Here is a 24,947-nt window from a genome sequence, read left to right as displayed (position 1 = left end):
TTTAGGCAGGCAATATCACTTCTGCTAACTATGAATGATCTCAAAAATCTGCTTTTGTGATGTACTGATCATATATTTCAACTGCTATAATTTATGCTTTTTGCCCTTAGGATTATATTCGATTCCCCCCAATAATTATTTTTTCCATAAAGTCAGACTTGGATAAAATTACTGCATTATTAAATTTTATTTATTAATTAATGTATTTATATGACATTTGTTGACCGGGTTGGTCTAGTTGAGCAAGTGCCCATTTTCAGCAGAGACCGGAGCAGAAAAACTCCAGATAAAACAATAAAATAAATAAGTAGTATAACAGACTATAAGTAAGTTGAGAAAGCTAAAATACACGATGTTACTATACAAAGTATTGTGATACTAAATAGGTTAACAATTACTGGGTTGAAAAACTCCAGATAAAACAATAAAATAAATAAGTAGTATAACAGAATATAGTAAGTTGAGAAAGCTAAAATACATAACGTTACTATACAAAGTATTGGGATTCTAAATATGTTAGCAATTACTAGGTTTATACATGGTCACATACTACAAATACAAGTTTAAAGTGGATTTTCATTTTGAAGCTAAGTAACAGCGAGGAGGTATGAAGAAATTCTGATGTTTGGTGAATTACTGAAGAACCACTTTTCTGAAGAAGAAAGTGCTCCTCCTTCATATTACCCGATGTTCATTTTAATAGCCAGTGATACAATTGTTAATTCTGTGAGGAGTAGACACACGGGAGGTAGAACACTATGAAATGATAGCTACAACATCTAGGCTGGTCTGAGGGGCCAAATACCCCCCCCCCCGAGAGACACACCTCTTCTTTTGTCTATAATCAGGGTCAAAGGCTTTATATTTCTTTACGGACACTCTTCACTTATAAAATTGATAAACGTAAAGGATTTTGTAGAACTACGCTGATCATAGCTCTCAACCTTCCATCTCCAAAATGAGGAACACTAGCCCTCATAATGTGGAACACATACTAACGACTTCCTAACAACTTCCAACTAGGAAGCCCATAGGATGGTTAAAATATACTTGCTTTACTTATAAAGGAGATCTTTTAATGAATTAATATGGTTCATTTCTATTTACAATGGATTTCACTTAAAAAAAATTCCTAACACTGAACGTGTGACAGAGTCTTTCAATGTGGAACTTTGAGGAACATGAACTTTTTAAGACCCCAAATGAGGTACGTTCTTCGTAATGAGGCTTGAGAGGTATGAAAAACGATATTATGTTTGAATTCCCAGTGTTTGGCATTGCTACTGACTTAACTCCACGTTGTTCTGCCAAAGAGTAGATATATCTACTACCAAGTGTACCTTTTTATGAGGAACATTCAGTTTTGTGGAAGGTTGAGAGCAAGGTACACGGAACAAACCAACATTTCCAAGTAATTACAAGACGTTTGCGTTACTCAAGGAAACACTACCCTCTACCTTCTTAATTTTAACCAAACGCCAAATGTGTTCACCTCCGTGCCAGCCAGTTAATCTTTCCCGCAGCAATATATCTTCCGGTCTGATAGTGGCTAGTTCCTAAGAGTGCAAAGAAAAAAAGCCCCAAAACGCACACAATGCAAAAAAAATGTAGCCCAAAAACTCGCAACCCGCCCAAGCCTGATTTTTCCCACCCATTTATTTTTTCAAAAGTAGCCCAATTGGCCATGAAACACGTTCAACTACCAAACGGCATCCCATCTGGTGTTATAATAATTTGTATATATATCAAACCTCGCGTGGAGACCGTTAACTAACAGACTGAACACAGATGTACCACGTGGTGGAAAGAGTTGAATTGGACACCATGTCTAGTTATCGTCAAGGCGTTTTAGTAGGTTTTAGTGATTCAGAACTGCCAATTAGCCAGGTGAGGAGAAAAGAGGATTGATATTTAAATCCTGATATATAAGATGGGTTATATTAATATTCAGCAGGCTTATTGCGTGCTGTTTTCTCTCCTGGAAGGAGAGGTTGATAGCACTGGTTTTGGGCGGCATTGCCTAAATAAATATACCATTAGGTGCATGTAGGTAATTATGTGTACGTAGCTTAATCATGCACAGTGGCCATTGGCTTATTTCCAGTTGTAGAGGAAAAGGGCAGGGATGTAAAGGGTCATTCCTTTCGTGTTTGGGAGAGCGGTAGAATGGTAAAAAAGAAATGAAAAACGGGAAGGACTGGTGCAGTAATTACAATTAAAGGGGAAATGCTGTTCTAACGCATTGTAATCTTAATTTGTATTCATATATTACCAATTGTTGCCATTCTTAACGGAGGTGTGTGTTTTTTTTTTTTTTTTTTTTTGTGCAGCCCCCTCCACCTTGTAATCAAGACAACTTGTTTTCATTTTATTACGAAAACAAAATTGTTGCAATATTGCATTTATTTTCGTTGTTTTATATGAAGTTAAAGTGTTTCTTGCTGGGAGCGCAGATAGCTTTTTTTATTTCCTTTGTAATCACAGATCATCCCCCCTTCCATTTTTCATTATGTTTCCCAAGTGTCTTGCCTCTTGGTGAGGAACGTTTATCATTTTGAGTGTTAAAAAAATACACGTGTGTTTTTACATATCCAAGCAAATTGTTGACAGAGCTGTGTTATGAGCATTCTTTAGTTGTAGATTTATTCCGTAGCAAGAATGAGAATGGTCATAGAGCATTAGTTTCTACAATTTTTATAGAGAATCTGGAAAATAATTTTCCTCTTGGACATACCAGCTCAGTTGCCTTTCAGGACACAGTAGCCCAGATGGGATTGTCCTTTGAAGAGCGTGATATGTGGGAACCAAAACAGCTACCTACTTGAGAGATTACATTAAATTGCAGCTTATTTAATTATATGTTTTTAATTTGAGTGAGACACATCTAAAACAAGTGTTAAATGAATCATACTACTGTTGAATTGCTCAAGCAGCCATTAGTAACTTTTCTTGTGTATATGGCTTTTCTATTAATATATGAAGATTTTTGATGCCTTCACTAAAATGGTTCACTGTGTAGCATGCTTAGTAATTTTTAAGATTTAGGCCCATGTGTTTTTTTTTTTTTTTTTTTTAAATATGAGAGAGCATTGCATTTATTCCATTTAAGACAAGTGTTCAGGCAGGTATTTATGAACTGGGTATCATGACTGGCGTGATGAGTAAAGAGTTGGTTACATCCCTGGATCTGGATGCAGTACCTTCAAATATAAGCAATGCAGTGTAAAAGGACTTCCTTAAAAAGTGGATACATGGTGATTGAAGGACATATCATTTTCGACATAGGTTCACATTTCCGTAACTATAGAATCAATTTCAAAGGTGTGTTGTCAATGTGATAGTTATAAGGGGAGTCATGCTTACTGAAGGATACAGTTGTACACGTCTTGGCATTTTGTTCTGGTCCACGATTTTGACATCATCTGTTTGTTTGCAGGCCTTCTTAGAAGATCTTAGTGAACTTCTGAGGAGTTTGATGGCACCAAGTTTGTGTTCTTTGGTGATGTTATGATGATACCTAGTTTCCGTTATCTGCAAACATAGTTAGCTAGAAGCCCTTAACATTAGCTTTGACCCCCTGAGAAGTAAATGCCAAAGAGGTGTGGCCCAAGGACCGAACCCTGGGCTAAACCGATGAAGACAGATCTTTTTGAGGAGATGAGAGCTGCTCTTCCTGGTTTCTGTTTGTGGGATGATTTGATATTCAGTGACTTGCATATGTATTTATGTTTGACTTGGAGAGTTTTACAAAACTAGAGTGTGGGATGGTGTTGAATGTCTTTCCAAAGTCTAGATGTTCGGTGTCCACCATTTTGCCTTTGTCCACTGCTTCAGTAACTTTTAAAGAAGTCACTCAGGTTAACTATGCAGGACCTGCCTCTGACAAATCTGAAATGGGTTTGGTCAGAAGTCTGTAGGTTATCTATATCCTTATTTCTGAAAATCACCATGATATTCCCCTGTATAACTTTCACGTTTTAAGTACATGGTGCCCTACATTACCTTTTATTTATTGATTGATTGATTGACATTTGTTTCGGAAAGTCCACTGGGGCAGGCTAGCCCATTTTCAGTGAACCAGGGAGAAAAGGTCTAGGGAACATACATAGAATACAAAACAAAATTACATTTTTTTGTTATGCAGAAGCATCTTAAAAATAGTATATAAAATTACAGAAGATAGATACTTATTGGAAAACATAAAATAAAAATTACACATTGTATCACTCAATAGTACATCAAACAAAGCATAATACAGTGGTGTTTGGCAAGAGAGAATAACAAACTGTTATACTCAAAAGTAAAGGAGTGTATCAGTTGAATCTTTATTTGATAAAGTAGTGTGAAGGTGTAAGGGTATGGGTTTATGGATGGCTTAAGGGTAAGGAAATGAGAAATAGGGGAGTCAGAGAAGGAGGTGTGTGGTGTATAGTAAAAGTTAGTGGTCAGTCACACAATACTGTAGAAGGAAGTTTGGTAAGGTAGAGGGAGAGTGGGAAATAATGAAAGAAAGGTGGGGAAAGAGGAAGAAGATGGTTTAGTAGAGTAGAGGGAGAGTGGAGACTAGTGAGAGAGGGTGGGGGGAGGAGTTAAGATATGAAAAGAGGGGGTATTAGATGAAGCATTCATTTGGTAGATTAAAAATAAGAAAGGAAATTTGAGAGTAAACAAGTTGGATAGATTGAGTTAGATAATGGCTGCGCGGGGAAATGAGCAGTTACAAATCCACATGGAAGAGAAGTGACAGTGCACTTTTGAATTTGGAAGGTCTTGGCTGAAGGACATATAGATGCTGGAAGATTATTCCAAATTACAGAAATAGTCCAGTAATATAAGAATTGACCTGCAGGTAAATTGGGTTTATGTACTTGGAGAAGGTATTGGTGTTCAGAACTTAGGGGACGAACTTGAGTTTACAGGGTAAAGAGGGAGCTGACTGCTGGATAGTCCTGAGGTTTATAAGTTTAGGATTTAGAGAGAGGTGATTATTGTGAAGCCTTTTTGTCATTTACTTTTCTGAAGTAAAAGCCAGTACCAAAGGGCTCTGGATGACTAAGTTTGCTGATGACTTGGCCATCCTACAGAAAGGTTTGTACCAAATAAATAACTGGTACCAAAATCTTGGTCTGAAACTGAATGACAAATGCATTATTGTATCCTTTGGGAAGTCATCTCTCATAGGTTCATAAGTGTGTACTCGGGTAATGGCTCTGGAGCCTTTACAAGCCTAGCCCGTACGATTATCCTGGCATTGTGCCGCCCGTCTTAAGTTCCCAGTGCCTCTGTCAAGTAGAGCCACTGGAGTGATCCCCCAGGTGAATTTTCTATTTCCCATCCACTCATCAAGATTCCTCTTGAAGAGGGCCAGTGAGGTGCTCTGCTTGACATGTATGGTAAGTCTATTCCATAGCATGGACAGTCTCTGGGTTATGAACCTGAACCTGTCCCTCCAGCACGTTCTCTTAATTGTGATAATGAGGTTGAGGTCTCTGTAGCGTGTGGTGCTGAGGGATGATGTAGCATTTCTAACAGAACTGGGTCATACATGCCTTTGTAAGTCAAGTAGAGATTGCCTCCAAGTAGGCGGTATGAGACAGAGAATAGTTGGAGTTTTTTGTCTCTGCCAATATAGGACAAGTGTTTAAGGCCTATGATCCTCTTTGTGAGGTACTTTTGCGGCCTCTGCAGGTGTCTAGTGAGGTACATGCCAAATGGGGCATTGTACTCTATGATTGGCCTAATGAAAGGGAAGCGTAGAGGGAGACAGTGACCTCCTTTTTTCCTGGATGCAAAACCCTTAGCAATGAGATGTGCCATATAGGACTTTCAGACCACAGTGGCAATGTGGTGCTCAAAAGAGAGGTTGCTGTCAACCTGTGTTCCCAGATCTCTTATCACTTTCTGTGTTAAGTGGACTACCATCAATGTGGTAATTCATGGGAAGTGAGTTTTTCCCAAAGCGGATGACGACACATTTTTTGGCGTTCAGCTTAAGACTATGGTTTTGACATCAATCATTTGTCTCAGTGAGGCGTTTCTGTAGGATGTCAACATCACTTGGGGAGTTAATAATGGCTCCCAACTTGCAGTCGTCTGCGAACTTTGTCAGCCAGAGCCCCTTCGTGTTGGCCTGGACTTCTGAGAAGTAGATACCACACAGGAGAGGACCCAGGACCGATCCCTGTGGGACTCCACTCGTGACTTGTCAGTCTGTCTTGGATTCAGCTACATTCACACTGTGCATTCTATCTGTGAGTCAGTTTGCAACCCACCTAGTGATATAGGGGTTGATGCCGAGCTCAGTGAGTTTTTTTATGATTCCTGAGTGGGGAATGGTATCAAAGGCCTTGGCCAGATCAAGGTAGGCTGTATGAACCACCTTGCCTTCATCCATGCTCTGGTGACTAACTCAAAGAAGTCGACCAAGTTGAACAGGCAATGATCTACCTTCACAAAACCAAACTGTGTGGGATCCAGAGTTTGGCGATTCCCTATATCCTTGTTTATTGGGTCCATGATGATGCCTTTCATAGCTTTACATATCAGCCTCAACAAAAAGTTGAAGTCTGTTAAGGGAGTTTTTCCAGTCTTGGGACTTCACCTTATTCAGCATCAGTTTCCTCCTTCTGTTGTAGAGTTTGTTTATGGCAGGGGACCACCAGATTGGCTTCCTTTTTTTTTTTTTTTTTTTTATGAAAACGTCTTGGTTCTGTGGGTATGGCAAGATCCATGCATTTGTGTACGTGTTCGTACAGTGCATTGGTGTATAATTCGGCGGTCATGCAACTATTCATCATTTGCATGGATGCCGTGAAGTTAGCCACCTCTGTTTTTAGGAGCCCAAAGTTAGCTTTAGAGAAGTTTTTCATGGTGGTTACCTATGTGGGGGTGGGAGGATATGGTTTTCCAAGGTGGTTAGTTTGTGATCGGTTCTAACCAGGAAGCTGTTGACTATTGGTGTAGAGCAACTGTCCCCCTTGTTAGTAATGACCAGGTCAAGGATGTTGCGGCCTCCAGTTGGGGTAAGAACGAGCTGGTCCAGGGCATTGGAATTAATGAATTCCAGGAAACGTTGAGCAAGTGTATTGGTACATGAGTAGTTTTCCCAGTTAATGGAGGGGTAGTTGAAGTCGCCCAGTATGAGAGTGTTAGGTTGGACCCTAATATTCTCCAGGGTGCTTAGGAATGTAGAGTGGGAGTCTTGGGACATGGTTGGGGACCTATAACAGGCTACGACCTAAATCGCTGTCTTACCCAATGTTAGGTGCACCTGAAGTCTCTCTGATGTGTTATGTTGGGCTACCAGTCTGGAGGTGTGTGTGCATCCTTTATGAATATGGAAACACCACCGCCTTTGAAGCTTCAGTCCAAGTTCCCGGGGAACTACCACATTGACAGTACATCTCTTAGAGTTGACCCAGTTGTTCAGGATTTGGAAACTTGTGTGAACAGTGACTTAACTTTTAGCCAACATGTGTCTATTGTTTTAAGAAAATTCTTCTGTATCGCACAACTTAGAAACAAAGGAATTGTGACTAGATCTAGGGATGCCATTGTACCCCTTTACTCAGCCCTCATTTAACCTGTCATTGAATATAATGCCCCCTTTGGCACATATCTGTCCAGACAGATGGAACAATTGGAATAGTTAAAGAGATACTTTACTAAAAGGATAAGAAGTCTAAGCAACATGTCCTGTATAGACAGCCTCAAAGCTCTGTTACTATATTATGAATCCTACAGACTGCTAAGAGATAACTGTGTCTGGTATACAAGGCATTCGCTAGCCTATTAACTGATAGATTTACTGTACATTGGTGAGTCAGCTGGCATCAGAAATACTCTGTCTAGGGATCCAAACCAGTTCTGCAACATCATTAGAAAGGTTTGAGGGCAGGTATATCTTGCAGAGGATACTGCTACTATGGGACATACTCCCCATTCCACATAAAACAAAGTTCATCCTTGTCCATTGAAGAAGCTCTGTATGTGCAGTCCACATGTGTGTAATCTATTGAATACCCAGATCATTCACCTAATATGTCTCTCCTAAAAAGTAATACATACAGTCCACGCCGTACTTCTCCAGTATTCTAATCAAGCACAAATTGTTTTTTTGGACTTTATCTTCCAACTCCACGATCTTCAACACAAAAATCAATTTTTTTTTTTTTAGTTCTTCCAGTTCTGTCTATTGGATCATACTGCAAGGCGACTCGTTTGCCTTCACAGGTATCTAATATTGTCAAAATATTTAATGTAGCCTGGTAATATTTCATATTTCCCACCTTGAGAAGATTCCCATCTCTGAAAATAAGTAAAGTACAGTTGTCATACTGTCACTGCTAGATATCTCAGATGTCTTCACTACTTTTGGTACCATTTGTATAAACTGACTCCCGCAAGCATTCTGGAGTTTTGTTCATCGTCAACCCCACTTTTTCCCATTTTCTACATGGGGTTGGGGTGCTGTCAACTGTCGCCATCTCTCTCTGTTCAGTGCCACTCTCCTACCTTCTTTGACACTCATGCCTGACTGTCAACAGGCCTTCTTTCGTATAGTCCATATACTTCTTTGCTGGATGCACTGGTTTCCTCTTGCCTCCTTCCTATCCAAAATCATTTTCACCAATTTGTTGTCGTCTTTTCTGCACATATGCCAACACCACTGTAATCTGTTCTCTTTGACCTTTTCTGCAATTGGCGATACTTTGGGTTCTGATCTTATGTCCTCATTTCTTCATCTGTCCCACAGTGTGCACTCTATCACCCATGTCAGGCACTTCATCTCCATCTCCATCACCATCACCTCTAGCTTCCTCAGCTGCTCTACCTTTACTACTCAGGTTTCAGTACTATCTAGCATGCTTCGGAGCACTGTTTTGTATATCTTGCTGTTCAACTTCTTTGGCATTCTTTTGTTATACATTTGACCTAACACTCTATGCAGTTGACTGCAGCCCCTCTGATTCTAGCTTTGCTCTCCCCATTTGTTTCCCTTTTCAAACACCCCTCTCAGATACTTGTAGCTGTTAATCTGTTGCACTTTCCCTTCTATCTCAATTCTCAGCTTCTGATTTCCCCCATTTACTGCTATTGCAGCTGTTATCTGTTTTGGTTTCATCCAATGTGCCTTCAGTTTTGCATTCCATTCTGTTATCCTTTACTGAAGTTCTTCCTCACAGTCTGCCTATAATGCCATATTGTCTACATTTATCATTTTGCTGATCTGTCCTCTCATCCCTGTTTGCTGATTTAGTCCAACAGTATGAACAGCAGTGGGCTCAGAGCAGAACCCTGATGCTCACACACTCCCACTGGAAACTCCTCTTTGAGACCGAACACTGTTCATACTTGAGTTGTTGGGTCTTTGTTCATAGCTTGCACTCATTTTACCAATGTTTCTAGGATTTCGAACCACCACAGGACTGCCAAAATCAGTTTTCTTGGGACATTGTCATATTCTTTATTCAAGTCTATGACTGCCCACTTGGACTCTTTCCTAATGTCTAGTTTCTCAAGTATTTGTCTCACTGCAAACATTGGGTCATTTATGCTGCATCCTGACCTGAATCCAAACTGCTCATCTCCCATCTTACTTTCTGCTACTGTGCATATTCATTTATCACTCACCCTGCATGCAATGTGACAGGAGTTTGATACCTCTGTAAAGCCCACAGTTGTGTGTGTCCCCTTTGATCTTGAAACTAGCACTAGTATGCTTATTCTCCAGTCATCTGGGATATGCTTTTTTCTCCATATTGCTGTGAGTGCCCTCAGGAGCTATTTCTCCCCTGTCTCACCCGACATCTTTGTCATACTGTGACCTCCTCTGAGCTTGTTTTCCCTGACTTTATTTTACTTAGTGCTGTTCTTACTACTTCTATGGAATGTTCTTCCTCTTCTCTCATCGTGTGCCCTGCCTGGTGCAGGACCGCTTCTGTGGGTTTTCTTCATTCATAAGTTGCCGAACATACTCCTGCTATCTGCCTTTGATGTCCTGTGGACTGGTGAGCAGGTTGTTGCTGGTATCCCTTATGACGGGTGTCTATCTGTCTTTTTTAACTTTCTATCCTTGTCGTGCAACCTGATATAGTTTCTGTGTGCTATCTACTGAGTTACTTTCCAGAAGCTGGTACAGTGTCTCTGACACCTTGTTCTTTGCTATTGCAGCTCCTTTCTAAGCCTGTTTGTTAGCCATCTGGTATTTTTCCCTAGTGTGCTCTGTCTTTTCTGTTTCCCAATTTTTCCTGCACTCTTCCTTTCTTTTGATGACTTCCTGGACATCTGCACTCCACCACCAACTTTTCTTATGTACCTTTTTTCCATACCAAGCCTGGCCACATATTTGTTCTGTTGTCCTCACACGCGCTGTTTTGAGGCATTGCCATTCTTGACTCCACCTATTTCTTCTTGAGGTTCTATAACCGTGTGTAATTCCTTGAAATGTGCTTTCACTCCAGTAACCTCCAAGTCTTCAGCCTGGTCTCTATTGAACGTGTAGAGCCTTTTGTGACTCCTGCTTGTAACTGATTCTGGCAACCATTTGTTTATACTGTGGGTACACTTTTTTTCTGGAGATGACTTTGCAATTACTGATTATACCCCAGTGCCCTTTCTTTAATATGAGGAAGTCTACCTGAGTTGCATGTCTGCCACTCTTGAATGTAATCTTGTGACTGTCTCTCTTTTTGAACCATGCGTTGGCTACTGTCAAGCCATTTTCTAGACAGAAGTCTAGAATGGCCTCTCCTTTTTTTATTCCTGTCACTTCACCCGGGTGGACCCAGACAGTCCTTTATATGCTGTTCTGTCTGTCCTCATATGTGCATTCAGGTCACCCATTATCAACACCAATTCCTTTTGTCTTGCTTTAGCTACTAGTTCCTGCAACTTCTCTCTGAATGCACTGACTTCCTCACTGTCACAACCCTGCTGTGGGCAATAGGCTGAGATTATGAATACCATGCCCTGTTATTAGGCTAAAGTCTTGATTGCCATGAGTTTTTCACTAATTCTGATGAGATCCCTTATCGTCTTCTGAAGGCTCTCCCTCACCATAATTCCCACACAATTTCCAGCCTGTCCTCCTGAGTTGTAGACTCTGGAGCCAAAGCCAAATGGCTTTGCTGCACTACCTTTCCATCTTGTCTCTTGTATACATAGGATGTCCATCCTCCTCCTCACCATCATCTCATCCATTTCCAAGCTATGTTCTGTCTGTGAACTAACATTGAGTGTAGCAGTTCTTAGTTCATGTTTGGCAGGTTAACTGGTTTTATGTTCAGCTTTTGCTCAACAGAGCTGTCCCAGGTAATCCAGACTGGACACCAGCCAACCATTAGCTTGCTAACTCAGGGCTGCTGGGCTTCATGGCAGGCACACACTGGCCTATAGAGGTGCATACACCCTTTCAACCGTTAGCATGAGTCCTTGGTATAGGTTTATCAGCCCACTTATCACTGGCGAATACCCATGCCCATTTGGGCAAATTAGTCAAACTGAATCAGTTAGTCATATTTTTTACACCATTGAGTGGCTAGCCCTGCCATAGTGCGCAGTCTGTGCTCTCCTGTCATGAGGATACAGCACACTGTAGTAGATGCCTGAAGTGGTTGGTCTGTACAACTCTTCCCCCTGTAGGGCACCATCTTTTGTTTGTGCTGCTGCTTACAGCTCCAGAGTTTTGGTCATAACATGTTTGTAGTGACTTTTCTGAAGAAATGTATATAATTTTTATTCATACTGTAATGTCAGCTAGGTTGAAATATTTTTTTAGACCTGTTATATTCTGCAGCTTGAACACAGATCTTGTAGTAGCCCATAAAGGGAACTGAATATCATGAAGTATCCAGAGTAAGACAGTGAAATGCTGATAAAACCCTGCATTTGGTACCTGGGTATAACAAAAAAAAATCTGTCAATCTTTTTGGGAGTATAGGCAGCACACTTGCTCACTGGTTATAATCTCTGCCTCCTAATGCTGGGATTAGAATCCAGTGTCTGTGTAGAATTTTCATGTTTTGTCTGAGTTTCTCCAGGACTTCAAGTTTCAGCTGACATGGCAAAAGCATGGTGGCTGATAGGTATTTAAAACAAATATGCACATCTTAACAGTGAGTGTGTGAGCACACAGACCAGCAGCACATAATATACACCGAATATTTTCTTCATTGCACTAGTGATCAAACAAAGCAGCGTAAAGTCATTTTTAGTTCAGAGCATCTGCATTGAAATTAAATGCGACCATTTAAATACCATTCCTGATTAACCATCTGACTTTTGACCACCAGTCAAATGATAATTAAAACAATGAGATATATATATATATATATATATATATACATACATACACAAAAGATTTTTCATAAACATTTATACTTGATACAGCAATATGTAGTAAACCATCCAAAACATGACTCATGAATTTAGTGTAGTGGCAAAAAGAGATAACCGAATAAACAGAGTATCCAATCTCATTTAAACCAAATAGATCAAAATACTTAACAAATTTTAACTTCTTAATCAGTTTCTGAATTATTATAAATCTATTAATAAATATAATTTAAACCAGGGGAATGCTATGCACCAAACTTATCCACATTTTTTTCTGTCAAAAACTGTCTTTACATCCAGCCTGGTATAATTCTTGTAAAACCAGACTGATTGCTATAAGAAGTATAGTTGGCATTAGAATATACTGTTCTGCACAATGTTCCTTGGCACATTTCAAACCATTTGACTGCAGTGGTATCCGCAGTCTAAAATGGCAAGTGGTCTATCCCATATAGAATGCCCCACAAGTATACATAACTAACTAGACTACATTTTAAGTGCGACAGGTAATCAATTGATCTACTGCTGTTCACTGTTGTAAAATGTTTGGTTGTACATAAGTAAAGGTACAAAAGTTGGTTGCAGGTAAAGCAGTTTGTGAAAAAGGTTGGAACGGGGTGATCATCATATGTATACTGTTGCAGTAGCTTGTGCTGTGTGTTATATTCTGCTAAGGATGTAACAGCTGGCCAACTTCCAAAACGTTCAGATCACCTTCCATGTGTCCAAACCATTAGTCGGTTTGTGCTGCAATGACTTAAAAATTGTTAGGTTTCGGTACCAAGCCATTCAGAGCTTTCCTGCTTCAGCAGAGTGCTCCTTTTATGGGCTGTCGAGGATCAAAGGCCAGGTAATGCTGTTCCAATGCTGGGCAGGGAAATTGCCTTCAAGGAAGAAGCTTTCACTTCATTACTATTTTTGACAAAAATTGTACTTTTTCTGTGAAATATTAATTTTAAATTTTTTTTAATGACTGTCACATTGCTTTTAATTTTATTGTTGGGGGCTGGGTTAAGTGTTTAAAATGCATTTTACTGTGTTTTTACAGGGAGAAAGTTAACCGTACTGCTAATCTGTTTTACCAACTATTGATGCCAGGTTTTCCCACGAGTCTTGCAGCTTTTTCAGCTTAACCATTGAACAATATCCTTTTTCCTCCGTTCTTCCAGCCATGAAAAGAAGAAAATTATCAAACAGCATTTACTATCACAGCAGGTGGCTAAAGTGCCTTAGCCACAGATGGGTGACTATGCTGTGGCTAAAAACTGGTTCCTCCAACCATTCGTCTTTTTCCTCTGTCTCCCACTGGTGTAGTCCCTACAGGCAGCATGGACCAGGGTTAGACATGTCCTCTGGTTGTTTGAGCAACCTTGGTAGTTAACTATCAGTCCTGAGAGAAATGGGAGCGAACTGCCCCTGCTGAACCAGAAAGCTACATCTGTCCCTCAGGAGTTTTTCTTGGCAAAAGCAGGTCTATTTCTTAAAGTCTTGTCAAAAAAAAAAAAAGAAAAGAAAAACTTGGGATATCCTCCTGTCTCACTTAGTATGGAAATGAATAATTTCTTGGGCTAAGCTCAAGGTTTAGTTCAGGCTTTTGACCCTTCCAATATGGCTGTTTCTAGGAAGGGGAAAATAGATTATCTTCTGAAGAGATTCAAAGTTTTGATCTTCAAAATGACTGTGAAGGGAAAGATTCGTCTCCTCATGTTTCTGATTCAGATTTTGGGAAGAGTGTGGCTTTGAGCAGTCCCATTGAAAGATTCTTTTTCTCTGAAACTGTTTCCAGAATGAATCATTTTTCTGTGAGAAAAGAATGATGTTTCTCGGTCCCTAGGAAAGTATTATGATTTATTACAAATGGATCGGTTACTGATGGATTTAGTGCACGTCATCAGAAATACTCAGTCTAGGGATTTAAACCTCTTCTGTAAAATCAGCAGAACAGTTTGGAGGAGCAGGCATATCTTGCAGAGGACAATACTGCTGTGGAACAGACTCCCTAGCCACATAAAAACAAACCTCATCCCAGTCCATATTCAAGTGCAACTTAAATTTATGAATGCCCCCTGTACTACTAATGGCGTTTATTACCTTGTCGAAATTTTACTGCATTGAAGCAATAAATGTTGAACACAATTTATCGATGCAGTAAAATATCGAACGAGGATAAAAAAAACTAGTAGCAGCGGGCAAGCCCCTGCACCCCCCCGCTACTTAAATATACCAACTCCGAGACCGCACTACATCGAGGTAAACTGAAATCTCCCCTACAGAGATTTCCATTTACCTAGCCGATATTCTTCGCTTTCGATATTGTCGTGCCAACAATATCAGATTCTATATTGTCAGCTTGTGACAATATAATATAGACCCTACTAATGGACAGAGACAAATCCTAAATGCTTTATCCCATGCATGGATCCCCAAAAATTATATATGGTATGATCTCATTATTCTTAAGGGTAATAATATAATTATCGACCATGAGATGGGTAAGGCCAGTCTATAACCAAATGGGATAGTTTATTTCGAACACAAAATAGGAAATTGGCTAGGCTTAAAATTGGCCACAAGGGCAGCTAGCCTAGTACTTCCCAATGAACCTGTCAAGTTTCAGAACCTAACCCACTTCTTCCTGTTTGTTTAGCTTTATAGGATGTTTTTTGTCACAGCCCTGAAACTTGTCTGATAGCCAGCCTGCTGCCCGCAAGGAAGCGGATAGATTGTATAAAGCTCACTGTTCTTTTTTATGTACTCATTACAGATCAGACCCAACAGCTGTAACTTTACTGAGCCCAAGTGTTATAAACCTGCAGTTAATACTAATCCCTGTCCTTCAACAAAGATGGAAAGACTTCTAATAGGTTTTGGGGGAAAAGTGTATTCTTCTGCTTTTTTTAAGATTCTCAGCTGTCGAGCTCATATGTTTGAGTTTGTTTATATATGCCTCTTTTGGAAATATGAGGAATATTTTGACATGTTTCATCTTCTGAGATGAAATCTGATGTGTAATTTTGTTGCTTCTATTTCCTTAAATGGCTACCCACTGCTTGAAATGTGCATATGGTTCTGCTGATGCCACTTGGGGCTATTGTTATTGGAAGTAAAACGGTTATGAGTAGGTTTACTTAGCTGAGATGTAAAAAAATTAAATTTTGAGTTTTCCTGTGGATAGAGACTTTAGTTTTTGGTCCTTTTGCTGCAGAGGTCCGTAAGAAATGTAAGAAGTAAGCTGATTCAAGAGTTTTCTTAGATTTTTCATCCCTCCTTCTCCAGTTTTGCTAAGGGATTTAAGACTTGCTCTACAGACCTTTTAAAAAAGCAAAATAACCCAACACAGCAAGCTGGTGGTAGGCAGATTTTTGAAAAGCAATGGTAGGGAGGTTTCAAAAAAGAATGCTCCAGAACAAGAACAGTCTAATGAGTCTGAATGACTTTTTGCAAGACACCCCCTCCCCTGACAATCCCTTAATCCTTTCAGAAAGTCTGAACCTTTCTTTCTTTGACAACAGATACTCTCAGGCAAATGGATTCTGAGAGTAAGTCGTTGAGGTTAAAGATGCAGTGGGAGTCTCTTGCTCCATTCCAAAGGATTCAGACTCGCCTGCAGACCAAACTGTCTGTTTTTCCCCCCTGTTGTCATTCAGCATATGCTCTCCCAGGGAGTGACAGAAACTGCCTCTCCTTTTTATTTAGGATAAGGGTTTTATTCAGGGATGTTACTCTGCCAAAAAAAAAAAATTAGGTGACCAGTTCTGGATCTTTTGAACCAGTTTGTGATAGCACCCAAAATTCAAAATGTTGTCTTTTCACAACCTATTACCCTTTATTCCCCATTTGAGTATTCTAGTAACCTTCGATTTAAAAATGCACATCATCGCATTGCTGTAGATTCAGATTTCAGAGGTTTAAGATTTTCTGTGTCTGGATCACATAAGTGCTCCACATTACCATTTGGTCTATCCCATTTCTCAAAGGATATTTGTGAAATGTCTAGCTGCTGCGATAGCCTAGGACAGACTGCAAGGTATTCACATTTTGCCTTATTTAGATGACTTGCTTATTTTTGCTGAGGCTTTTTCAAAGGGGCAGGAACCTCTCACTTGGTAAGGGATCTCTTACACAGGCTAGGGTTCCAGGAGAACTTAATGTCTGACTCTTTCTGACATCGTTGTTTTCTTGGGGTGTCTCTGACACCTCAGTTCAAAGAACTTTTCTTCCACAAGAAAAAAGTAGATCTGTATCTAGATCTGTTTATGAGGTCTCCGCAATAGAATTCCTTAGGATTACGAGTCGTATGACACCTGTGATTCTCATGATGCCTCTTGCAAGATTATACATGAGAGAAAAAAACAAGTGGTACCTGAAGTCCTTATGACTAACATCAACATCCTATGCTATTTCAGATTCCAGTTTTGGGAGTTGTGAAAAGGTAGATTTTTGTTTTGGTGGCATGACTAGATTTCTGAGAATCCAGGTGTCCCATTTTCCCTGTCAGCTTCAGCACAGTCATTCACAACAGACACCTCAAGAGTTTGCTTCGGAAGCATTGTCTGTGGGATACAGGTGCAGGGTCTTTGGAACAGAAAAGACAGAACAACATACACAAACATAAGAGATGTTGGCACTTATTAATGCTGTCAACTCTGTCAATCAGCTGTGGTCTCTAGGACCTCTACTTGTGTTTACAGGCAACATGACTGTGATGTGGCACAAACGGGGAAGGGGGAACCATATCTTTCCTCCTGTATAGACTAGCAGTGGTAGCCTAGGATATGCCTTTCAGCACAGCCTCACTTTACAGGCATCTTGCATACCGTCAGAGCAAATTTGCGTAGCAGACAAGCTGAGCAGGACCAGGACAGACCCGTACAAATGGAAATTGAATTGGAGGATTTTCTAGGAATTGATGCTACTGTGAGGAACACCTCACTGAGATCTTATGCCTCCACTCGCAAATATCATTTGGCAAATTTTTTCTTCAGGACTCCATGCAAGAAGGCCTGGAAAACAAATGCTGTCTCTTTCGTGGAGAGGAATATTCCTGTATACATTTTCACAATTTCCACTACTAACAAGGGTATTTCTGAAAATCTGGAAGCTCATCCCCATGATCATTGTGGTGACTTCCTTCTGGCCCAGGCTACAGTGGTTTTCACTTCTTTTCAAAATGGCAAGGAGTAATTGCCCCAAGATTCCTTGCAGACTGTATCTACTCACACAACACCAAGGGTGTTTGATGCATCCTAACTTCAAAAACTGCAAATGACTGTCTGGATGATATAATCTTAATACCTTTTTAAGCACTTTTTTTGTCTGCGGAATTGCAGCAGGTGTTAAAGGAGGCAGGAAAACCTGCTACTAGACAGTCCTATATTATTAAATGGAAAAGGATTTCTAATGTGTGCCAGGAAAATAACCAGCACCCATTCAGGGCTAGTATTTTTCTGGTACTACATTATTTGTACGAGTTACTACCAGCTGGCCTGTCTTATTCCTTTGTCAGGGTTCATATGTCTGCCCATGGATTTCCCTCTTCTTTCAGTGCAATCTCATGTAAAAATGTTTTTGAAAGGGGGGTGTTGCATACAGAGGCTCCAAGAAAACCAGTGTCTCTTCCTTGGTATCTTAATTTTGTGAATGAAAATAAGAAAAACACCACAAATATGAAGAAAAATACTCATTTAATGAGCGCTTTTGTCAGTAGATACACTTGACTTCATCAGACTACATAAAACATTGACATCACTTCGTTTTAAAAAACAGGCATCACCACATGACCACAATTAATTTCCTTCCTCTACAGGATTCAGATTATATTGCAGCACTGTTTCTCAAGCTGTATTGCCCCTACAGGATTCCGGTTGTATTGCTACACTATATTTTAAAACTAAACATTGAAATATATGTGAAACTTGATTAAGACAGAATAATAAAAAAATTGCAAGACAAAACAAACTACAATAATGTGTTTGTTCTTCACACTAACCCATATGTATAAATAACAAACCTCAATCCAGCATACTGTTGATACGCTAAGACAGTATAAAAAGATGTATATATAATATAAACGTACATTAATCACATTTTCCCCTACTTTCCTTATTTGCTGTGCAAGTTAATACATTAGAAAACTATCAAAGATAAAATTCAGCTTTCAGTTTTAAATAGAGAGGGAAATAGTATCATTCAACTCAAGGGGTTGTTGGCATTAAATCTTAACTGCCACATACATTCTCTAAATTCGAGAAACAATTGTCGTGGACCCCCCCCCCCCCCACACACACACCTGTTAAGAACAATTTGGTCAAAGGCAATCAATTTTAAGCATATGGTCAGGATTTTCCTTTATGTGCAATGCCAATGCATTTTTCCATTGGCTTTTTTAATATCATAATTGTGTTGGTATACACTCACTTTGAAAGCCTTTTTAGTCTTGCCTATGTAAAATCCTTCACAGGATTGGCATAAGGCTGCATAAACTGCAAAAGTGCTGTTACAAATCAACCTATGGTTCAAATGTATTAGACCATAATGTGGAATGTGTAAGGTGTCAGTTTCAAAAATACTGGAACACTGTACAGTGACCACATTTGGTCATCCGTCCTTTTCCATAGATTTTATAGCACTGTGTGTTTTGTTCAAGTAAATTTTTAAAACCAGCATCTTTTTTATATACAACACATGGCTTTTCCCCCACATTTTCTTTTAACAATTCTTGATCTCTAAAAATAAATCAGTTCTTATTTAATATTTCCCTGATGTCATAAAATAATGGGTTATAAGTTAAAATGAGGGCCTTGCTGAAATCTTGGGTCATGTTTGTATAGTCACTCAAAATGTTAATATTAGGGGTAACAATACCAGATGTAACAGTTCCTAATAATGGAAAGTGTCCACATACCCTTTTTTCGTGATGTCATTAAGAATTAGTTCAATAAAATTGTTAGGATACCCCCTTTGTTGTAATATACCCCTCAGTTTGTCCCTCTCTTCATAGAACATTTCTATGTCACTGATCATACGTGCTAATCTAACACATTGGCCTTTGACAAGTGACTTTTTTTGAAAGTCAGGGTATAGTGTAAGAGGGTATTGGAATATGTGGGTTTTCTGTATATCGTGGTTTTAAAGTTCTGTTCAGCTTCATCTTTGATAATAAATAAATATATCCAAAAAATTGATCTTGTCACTGCTTTGTTCCATAGTGAAATTTAAAAAAGATGTACTAGTATTTAAATATTCAAAGAATATCTAATTCATTTTCTCTGCCTTCCCAGAATATTAGTATATCGTCCAAATATCTCCCATAGAGTTTACACAGCTTGAATAGCTCTGAAGTGAATACCTGAGTGAGTTCCCACTGGGCCAAAACTATATTGGCAAACAGGGGTGCACAGCCCCCCCCCATTGCTATGCCTGTTGTCTGTTTAAATGGCTGGTTCTCAAATGTGATGTAATTGTTGAACAATTCCATTACAGTTCTAAACATTAATATCCTTTCATGCCTTATTTTTGTGTTGCTGTATAAAAAAAATCATAAAATAGGTCAAGGCCCTCTTCAGGTGGTATTAAGCTAAATAAATCTTTTATATCGATGGTAGTCGAGATTAATTTATTACTATATAATTCTTTCTTGATTTTCTTCAATCCCACAAATCCTTGAGTATATGTTGGTAATCAAGAAGCATAGATTGTAAATGAAAATCAAGAAATGTGTTTTCTATGTTTTTGCATCCACAATAGGCCTGGGGGGGTTCTGATGCTTTTATGTATCTTGAGGATTCCAAATATTGCTGGAGTTTGGGGGTACATTTGTGTTAGAAAGCTATGTTCTTCTTGTGTTTGTTAGTTTGTGCCAGGAAAACAACCAGCACCCGTTCAGGGCTAGTATTTTTCTGGTACTACATTATTTGTATGAGTTACTATCAGCTGGTCTGTCTTATTCCTCTGTCAGGGTTCATATGTCGGCCATTTCAGCATGTCTGCCCATGGATTTCCCTCTTCTTTCAGTGCAATCTCATGTAAAATGTTTTTGAAAGGGGGGTATTGCATACAAAGGCTCCTAGAAAACCAGTATCTCTTCCTTGGTATCTTAATTTTGTGTTAGAAAAATAACTCTTGCTTTCATTTGAATGGGTTCATTAGCTTGAGGTTCTTAACTTAGAAAATAGTATTGGTAATTGCCCTGACCTCTGCAAGAAGAGTATCTTAATTGCAAGCTCATATAGTGGGTCATCCTTACCTTATTTTCCACAAGGGTAGGGTTTCTCTGAAAACTAATCTGTCTGACTTTACCTGCATATATTGGGATCCCACAAACAACTTTGGCACTACCTTGACAGACCAGAATATATCTAATGAAACTATGAAAAAAGAGCCTTTTGTCATAACAGACTATTTCCAAATGGTTTTCTCCTGCTTTTACTTTTTTCAACCCACTTCAACAAAACTATTCCAGGCAGGATCAAGAGTCATTCTACCAAGGCCTCTTTCATCTGTGGCTTTTTTAAAAAGGGTTGGATTCTAGAAGTATTCTAAAAGCAGAAACTTGGTCCACTGTGCTCCATTTCAAAAAGCACTGTAAATTAGATTCCTTTTCCAAGTCTAGGACAAGCTGTGCTAGGAACATTTTCCAGGGGCTCCTGAACCCTCATCCTTCCTTCTCCTAGGCCATCTAAGCTATGATTATCTACCCCCTATAGATTAGGCTACTGCAGCAGTAATCCATCTGATGAAGATAGTAAAGATGTGCAAGTAAACATACCATTACAGTAGATATTTGAATGATTGCTGGTGCAGTAACTGCTCCCACCCTCTATCACTGTTATTTTTGTATGCCTTTTTATTCAAGGGTGTGGTCCTTTTATTTTGTTTTCCTAGCATTATACTTGTCAGGGCTTTAGTCTCCCTCTCTGTGTTGATTCAAAAGCTCTGAAAGGGTTTGGCTTGAGCTGACTAACAATGTGGGTGCATGAAAAGTGCCCTGAAGGCTTTGGAAGCTGGCTGGCTTTTGTATCCTTGGCAGGATATAACTCATATAGCCAAGACAATTGTGGCAGTGATCATTTGAACATCTACTGTTTGTTAGGTTTACTTACCCAACAAAACTGTTTGAAGTGTCCCATTAATCAGTTTAGTGATTAGTAGTACTAAAATTCTGTAGTAAAAAGACTATAATTGCTGTAAAATGAGACTAAAGTTATTTCTGTTCATTTACTTCACAAAACTGGATAGATCCTTTTAATCTCCTTTCCACAGCATCCAACAATCTTCCAAATCCCAGCACCTCAGTTCAGATCATTTTAATCTCTCTCCTACAGCTGTCAGCAATCTTTCAAAACGTGGCACTGCATCTTGATTTTAGGGGAAAATGGGTTGACTGTGGTATTCACCCCTCCCCAAAGAAAAATATATATATGTTGGAGCAAATGTGGCACTTGTCGCTCTTTTCTTCAGTTATAGATAAGTGGTCACCAAAATACAAAACGCTTTGCTGTAAAATTTGTGATAAAGTGTTATCAGAAAAAATCAAGTGCCTCAGAATATAAATAAATTCTGTGACAACCAGAACATCCACTCTTATATGGAATGGATGTCTATAAACTCTGGTATACACACATGTAGTTTGAACAAATCATCCATTAAAACCAAAAATTTAGTGGAATATTTAATATGTAGTACAACATATATTAGTAGTAGCTTTATATGAAACTCCAAAAATTCTGATTAAAGGTTTCATAAAAAAAAAGTTTCTAGCAATGATCGTCTGTGATAAAGACAAGAAACTGTCAGTAATTCTTTTAAGGGCAAACTTGGGAACTAACAAGTTTCGTATAAAATCTTTTGTGACTTATTGCCTTATTCAGTTTTAGTCTGATCTTATTCCAAATAACAACTGTGCCACCCTCATCAGCTTGAGTAATAACAGTGAGATCATTGTAAGATTAAGTAGTGTCTGCTTCTGAGACTTAATTTATTTGGAACCAAAATTCTTTAAACATCTCACCCTGACTATTTTATAATTCTTTGATTATTGGTTGTTAAAACATTGCAAACTGTAGAGTGATGGGTGATTAAAAAAAAAAAAAAAAGAATTTTCTAAGTTTAAAGTGTCATCTTTTTGTCACTGCTTGTGTTGTCCCTGTTATGATAGCCAATATCAGATTCAATAATCTACAAAAAGCCTTCAAATCCATAATGATTAGGTAATGTGAAACACAAAATGAAGACAAAAACTTAAACCTTTTGTTTAGAATTGACAGCATATTAGAATCAAAGTTTTTTTCTAGTTAAACTGCCAACAGAATTATCACTTTTCAGTCCTGTTTCCATTGGTTGCCTGAATTTGCTCAGCATCTCTGAGGTTACAGTGAATTTTCTATGCTTCCTACTTCTGTCTTTTACCTATACCCCCTGTTTTAATATAAATCACCCATAGCTCTTTTAGGTCTAGGGGACGATTTAGTAGATTCATTGGCTGTGTTGTAAATTGTATCAGAACTTTTTTAAAATATGATTTCTTGCATTTTGCTCTAGAGCTACGCCTGAGAACCACTGTTTTATTAGAAACTTGAATTTTTTTTTTTTCCAAGAAAAGGCCGCATTCATTCTGTAGTCGTTTAAATCCCTTTTTATATTTATTTTACCTTTCATGTTTCAGGTTCACCGATATAGAGAGCATTGTGTTTAGAAAAATCAGAAAAGAAATCCTTGAGTAAAGGGTGGGAAGCAAACTACAGTCTCAAGATTGCTGTTAACCACTTGGCTTAAATGTCTCAAGATATGTTCCTGGTTTAAACAATGTGGTTACTAGCAAGGTCTTACAGTATTCAGTTAAAAGCTCTTTGAGCAAATGTGTAGCTGTATTTTGAAGAGACTGTCATTTAAACCTGGACTCAGGACGCTCACAGTCCTTGTAGAACATTTGGCATAATGGTAAAGGTATTTGCCTTACAGACAAAAGGCACATGGTTTGACTCTCTCACATGAGGTAAATGGCTAGGCTTAAAATGGCCCACAAAGGCAGTTAGCGTAATACTAACCTGTGATTAAGTTTTGAACATTGTGCCAAATAGTTGATCTGATTTCTTAGATGCTAGTAACAGTTGAATAGTTTCTTGGATTGAGTTTGCATCCATACTGGATATAAAAGTTAAAGACATATAAAAGGGATTTAACTGACTATAGAATACATGTATATGATAACAGAGGGTTAACTGATTGATTATAGAATGAATGAATGTTGCCCCCCCCCCCCATACACACACACACACACACACACACACAAACACACCAAAAGGCTAAAAGTTCTAAATACACTAGTGTTACTTTTGAGGCAGGTCAACACCAAAAAGAAAGAGAAATGCAACATAATGTATTTTAAGAGGTTCAGACACAACCACTATGTGTGATTCCTTTGTATCATTCAGCACTGATAATGAATCTTTGAATCATCCCCAGACCTAAAAGAGGCATGGGTGATTTACATACACCCCCTCCACTTTTAGGTACAAATGGGATGGTAGGAAGTATAGAAAAATCAGTGTGATTTTGGAGATGCAGAGGAAATTCCGATGACCTAATAGAAAGAGAAACTGACTTGTGATAATTAACTTAATTTAGCCTTTAAATGGTTTGATTCTGATGTATTGTCACTTCTAAGTAAATATTGCGGCTTTATTTAAATGTCACATTATCAAACTGTTTTTAGATTTAATAATCTACAAAAATCCTTTAAAATACAATTTTGGTACCATAATAATGACACCCAGAAGTAGACAACTGTTTAAATTTAGAAAATCCATTTTCACCGTATCATATTACAGTTTTTGCATTGTTCTCAAGAAAATATATAATGATCAGGAGATTTTTAAGAATTTTGGTTCCAATTTAATTAAGGGTTAGAAGCAAGTGTTGTTTGAAATTAAAAAAAAAAAACTTTTATTACACAAATGATAAGGGGGAGACAGCTGTTTGAAATTGGATTATGATGCTGAAGAAAACAAATTCAGTGTCTACTGATTTTTATATGAAACTTCTGTAGTTACTATGCTTGACTTTAAAAAGGTCATTGACCAATTATTGTCTCTCAGATAATGACAGTGCTGTTAGCACTAGTCTCTGGCAAAAACTGACGTGTTTGAACCTAGCAGTCTCAGGTTTTGCCTCCTGCCAAAGATACACATGTTTCACATGCCCAGGCAGACCTGTTTCTGGAAAAGGTTCTTTGACAGAACCTTTATCAGAAGTTTTGGAGTTCATCTAAAGCCAGTACCCTTATGTTACATCATGTATCCAGACATACTACTGACTTTTTGGTTTTAATGGATAAGGGGTATGGATCCCATAAGGTGTTTCCTGTCCAGAGAAAAGCAGTATGTAAACAGACAGGATTTGTTAATGCAAAAACAAAGATGCTTGTACATTGGAAATATCATGACCCAGATTTGTAATCACTTAAGTCTTGTGGTTATTATCCCATCTTAACTGCTGATAGATTTTTTCTCTCTCAGATGTAATCTTGCATATAGGAGGGATACAGTGCTTATCCAACTTGCTTTAAAATACCCCGCCACACGGAGCATGAAGTAGCAAGGACACTTTTGGAT

The 24,947-nt window shown here is 38.6% G+C and overlaps 1 protein-coding gene across 1 annotated transcript in view; it reads left to right on the top strand.

Moving 5' to 3' along the window:
- Positions 1–1,759: 1,759 nt before the first annotated feature.
- Positions 1,760–24,947, top strand: part of DDX25 (DEAD-box helicase 25) — a 2,576,846-nt gene continuing 2,553,658 nt past the window's right edge. The window contains exon 1 of the mRNA XM_044080825.1: positions 1,760–1,887. Within this exon, the coding sequence (XP_043936760.1) occupies positions 1,789–1,887 (99 nt within the window). The 5' untranslated portion in view covers positions 1,760–1,788. The remainder of the gene's footprint in view (positions 1,888–24,947) is intronic.

This window comes from Protopterus annectens, chromosome 8.part0, assembly GCF_019279795.1.
Source record: "Protopterus annectens isolate FY-2018-M chromosome 8.part0, PAN1.0, whole genome shotgun sequence".
Lineage (NCBI taxonomy): Eukaryota > Metazoa > Chordata > Ceratodontiformes > Protopteridae > Protopterus > Protopterus annectens.
Note: the sequence above shows the minus strand (reverse complement) of the source record. Positions and strands in the feature narration are given on the sequence as shown.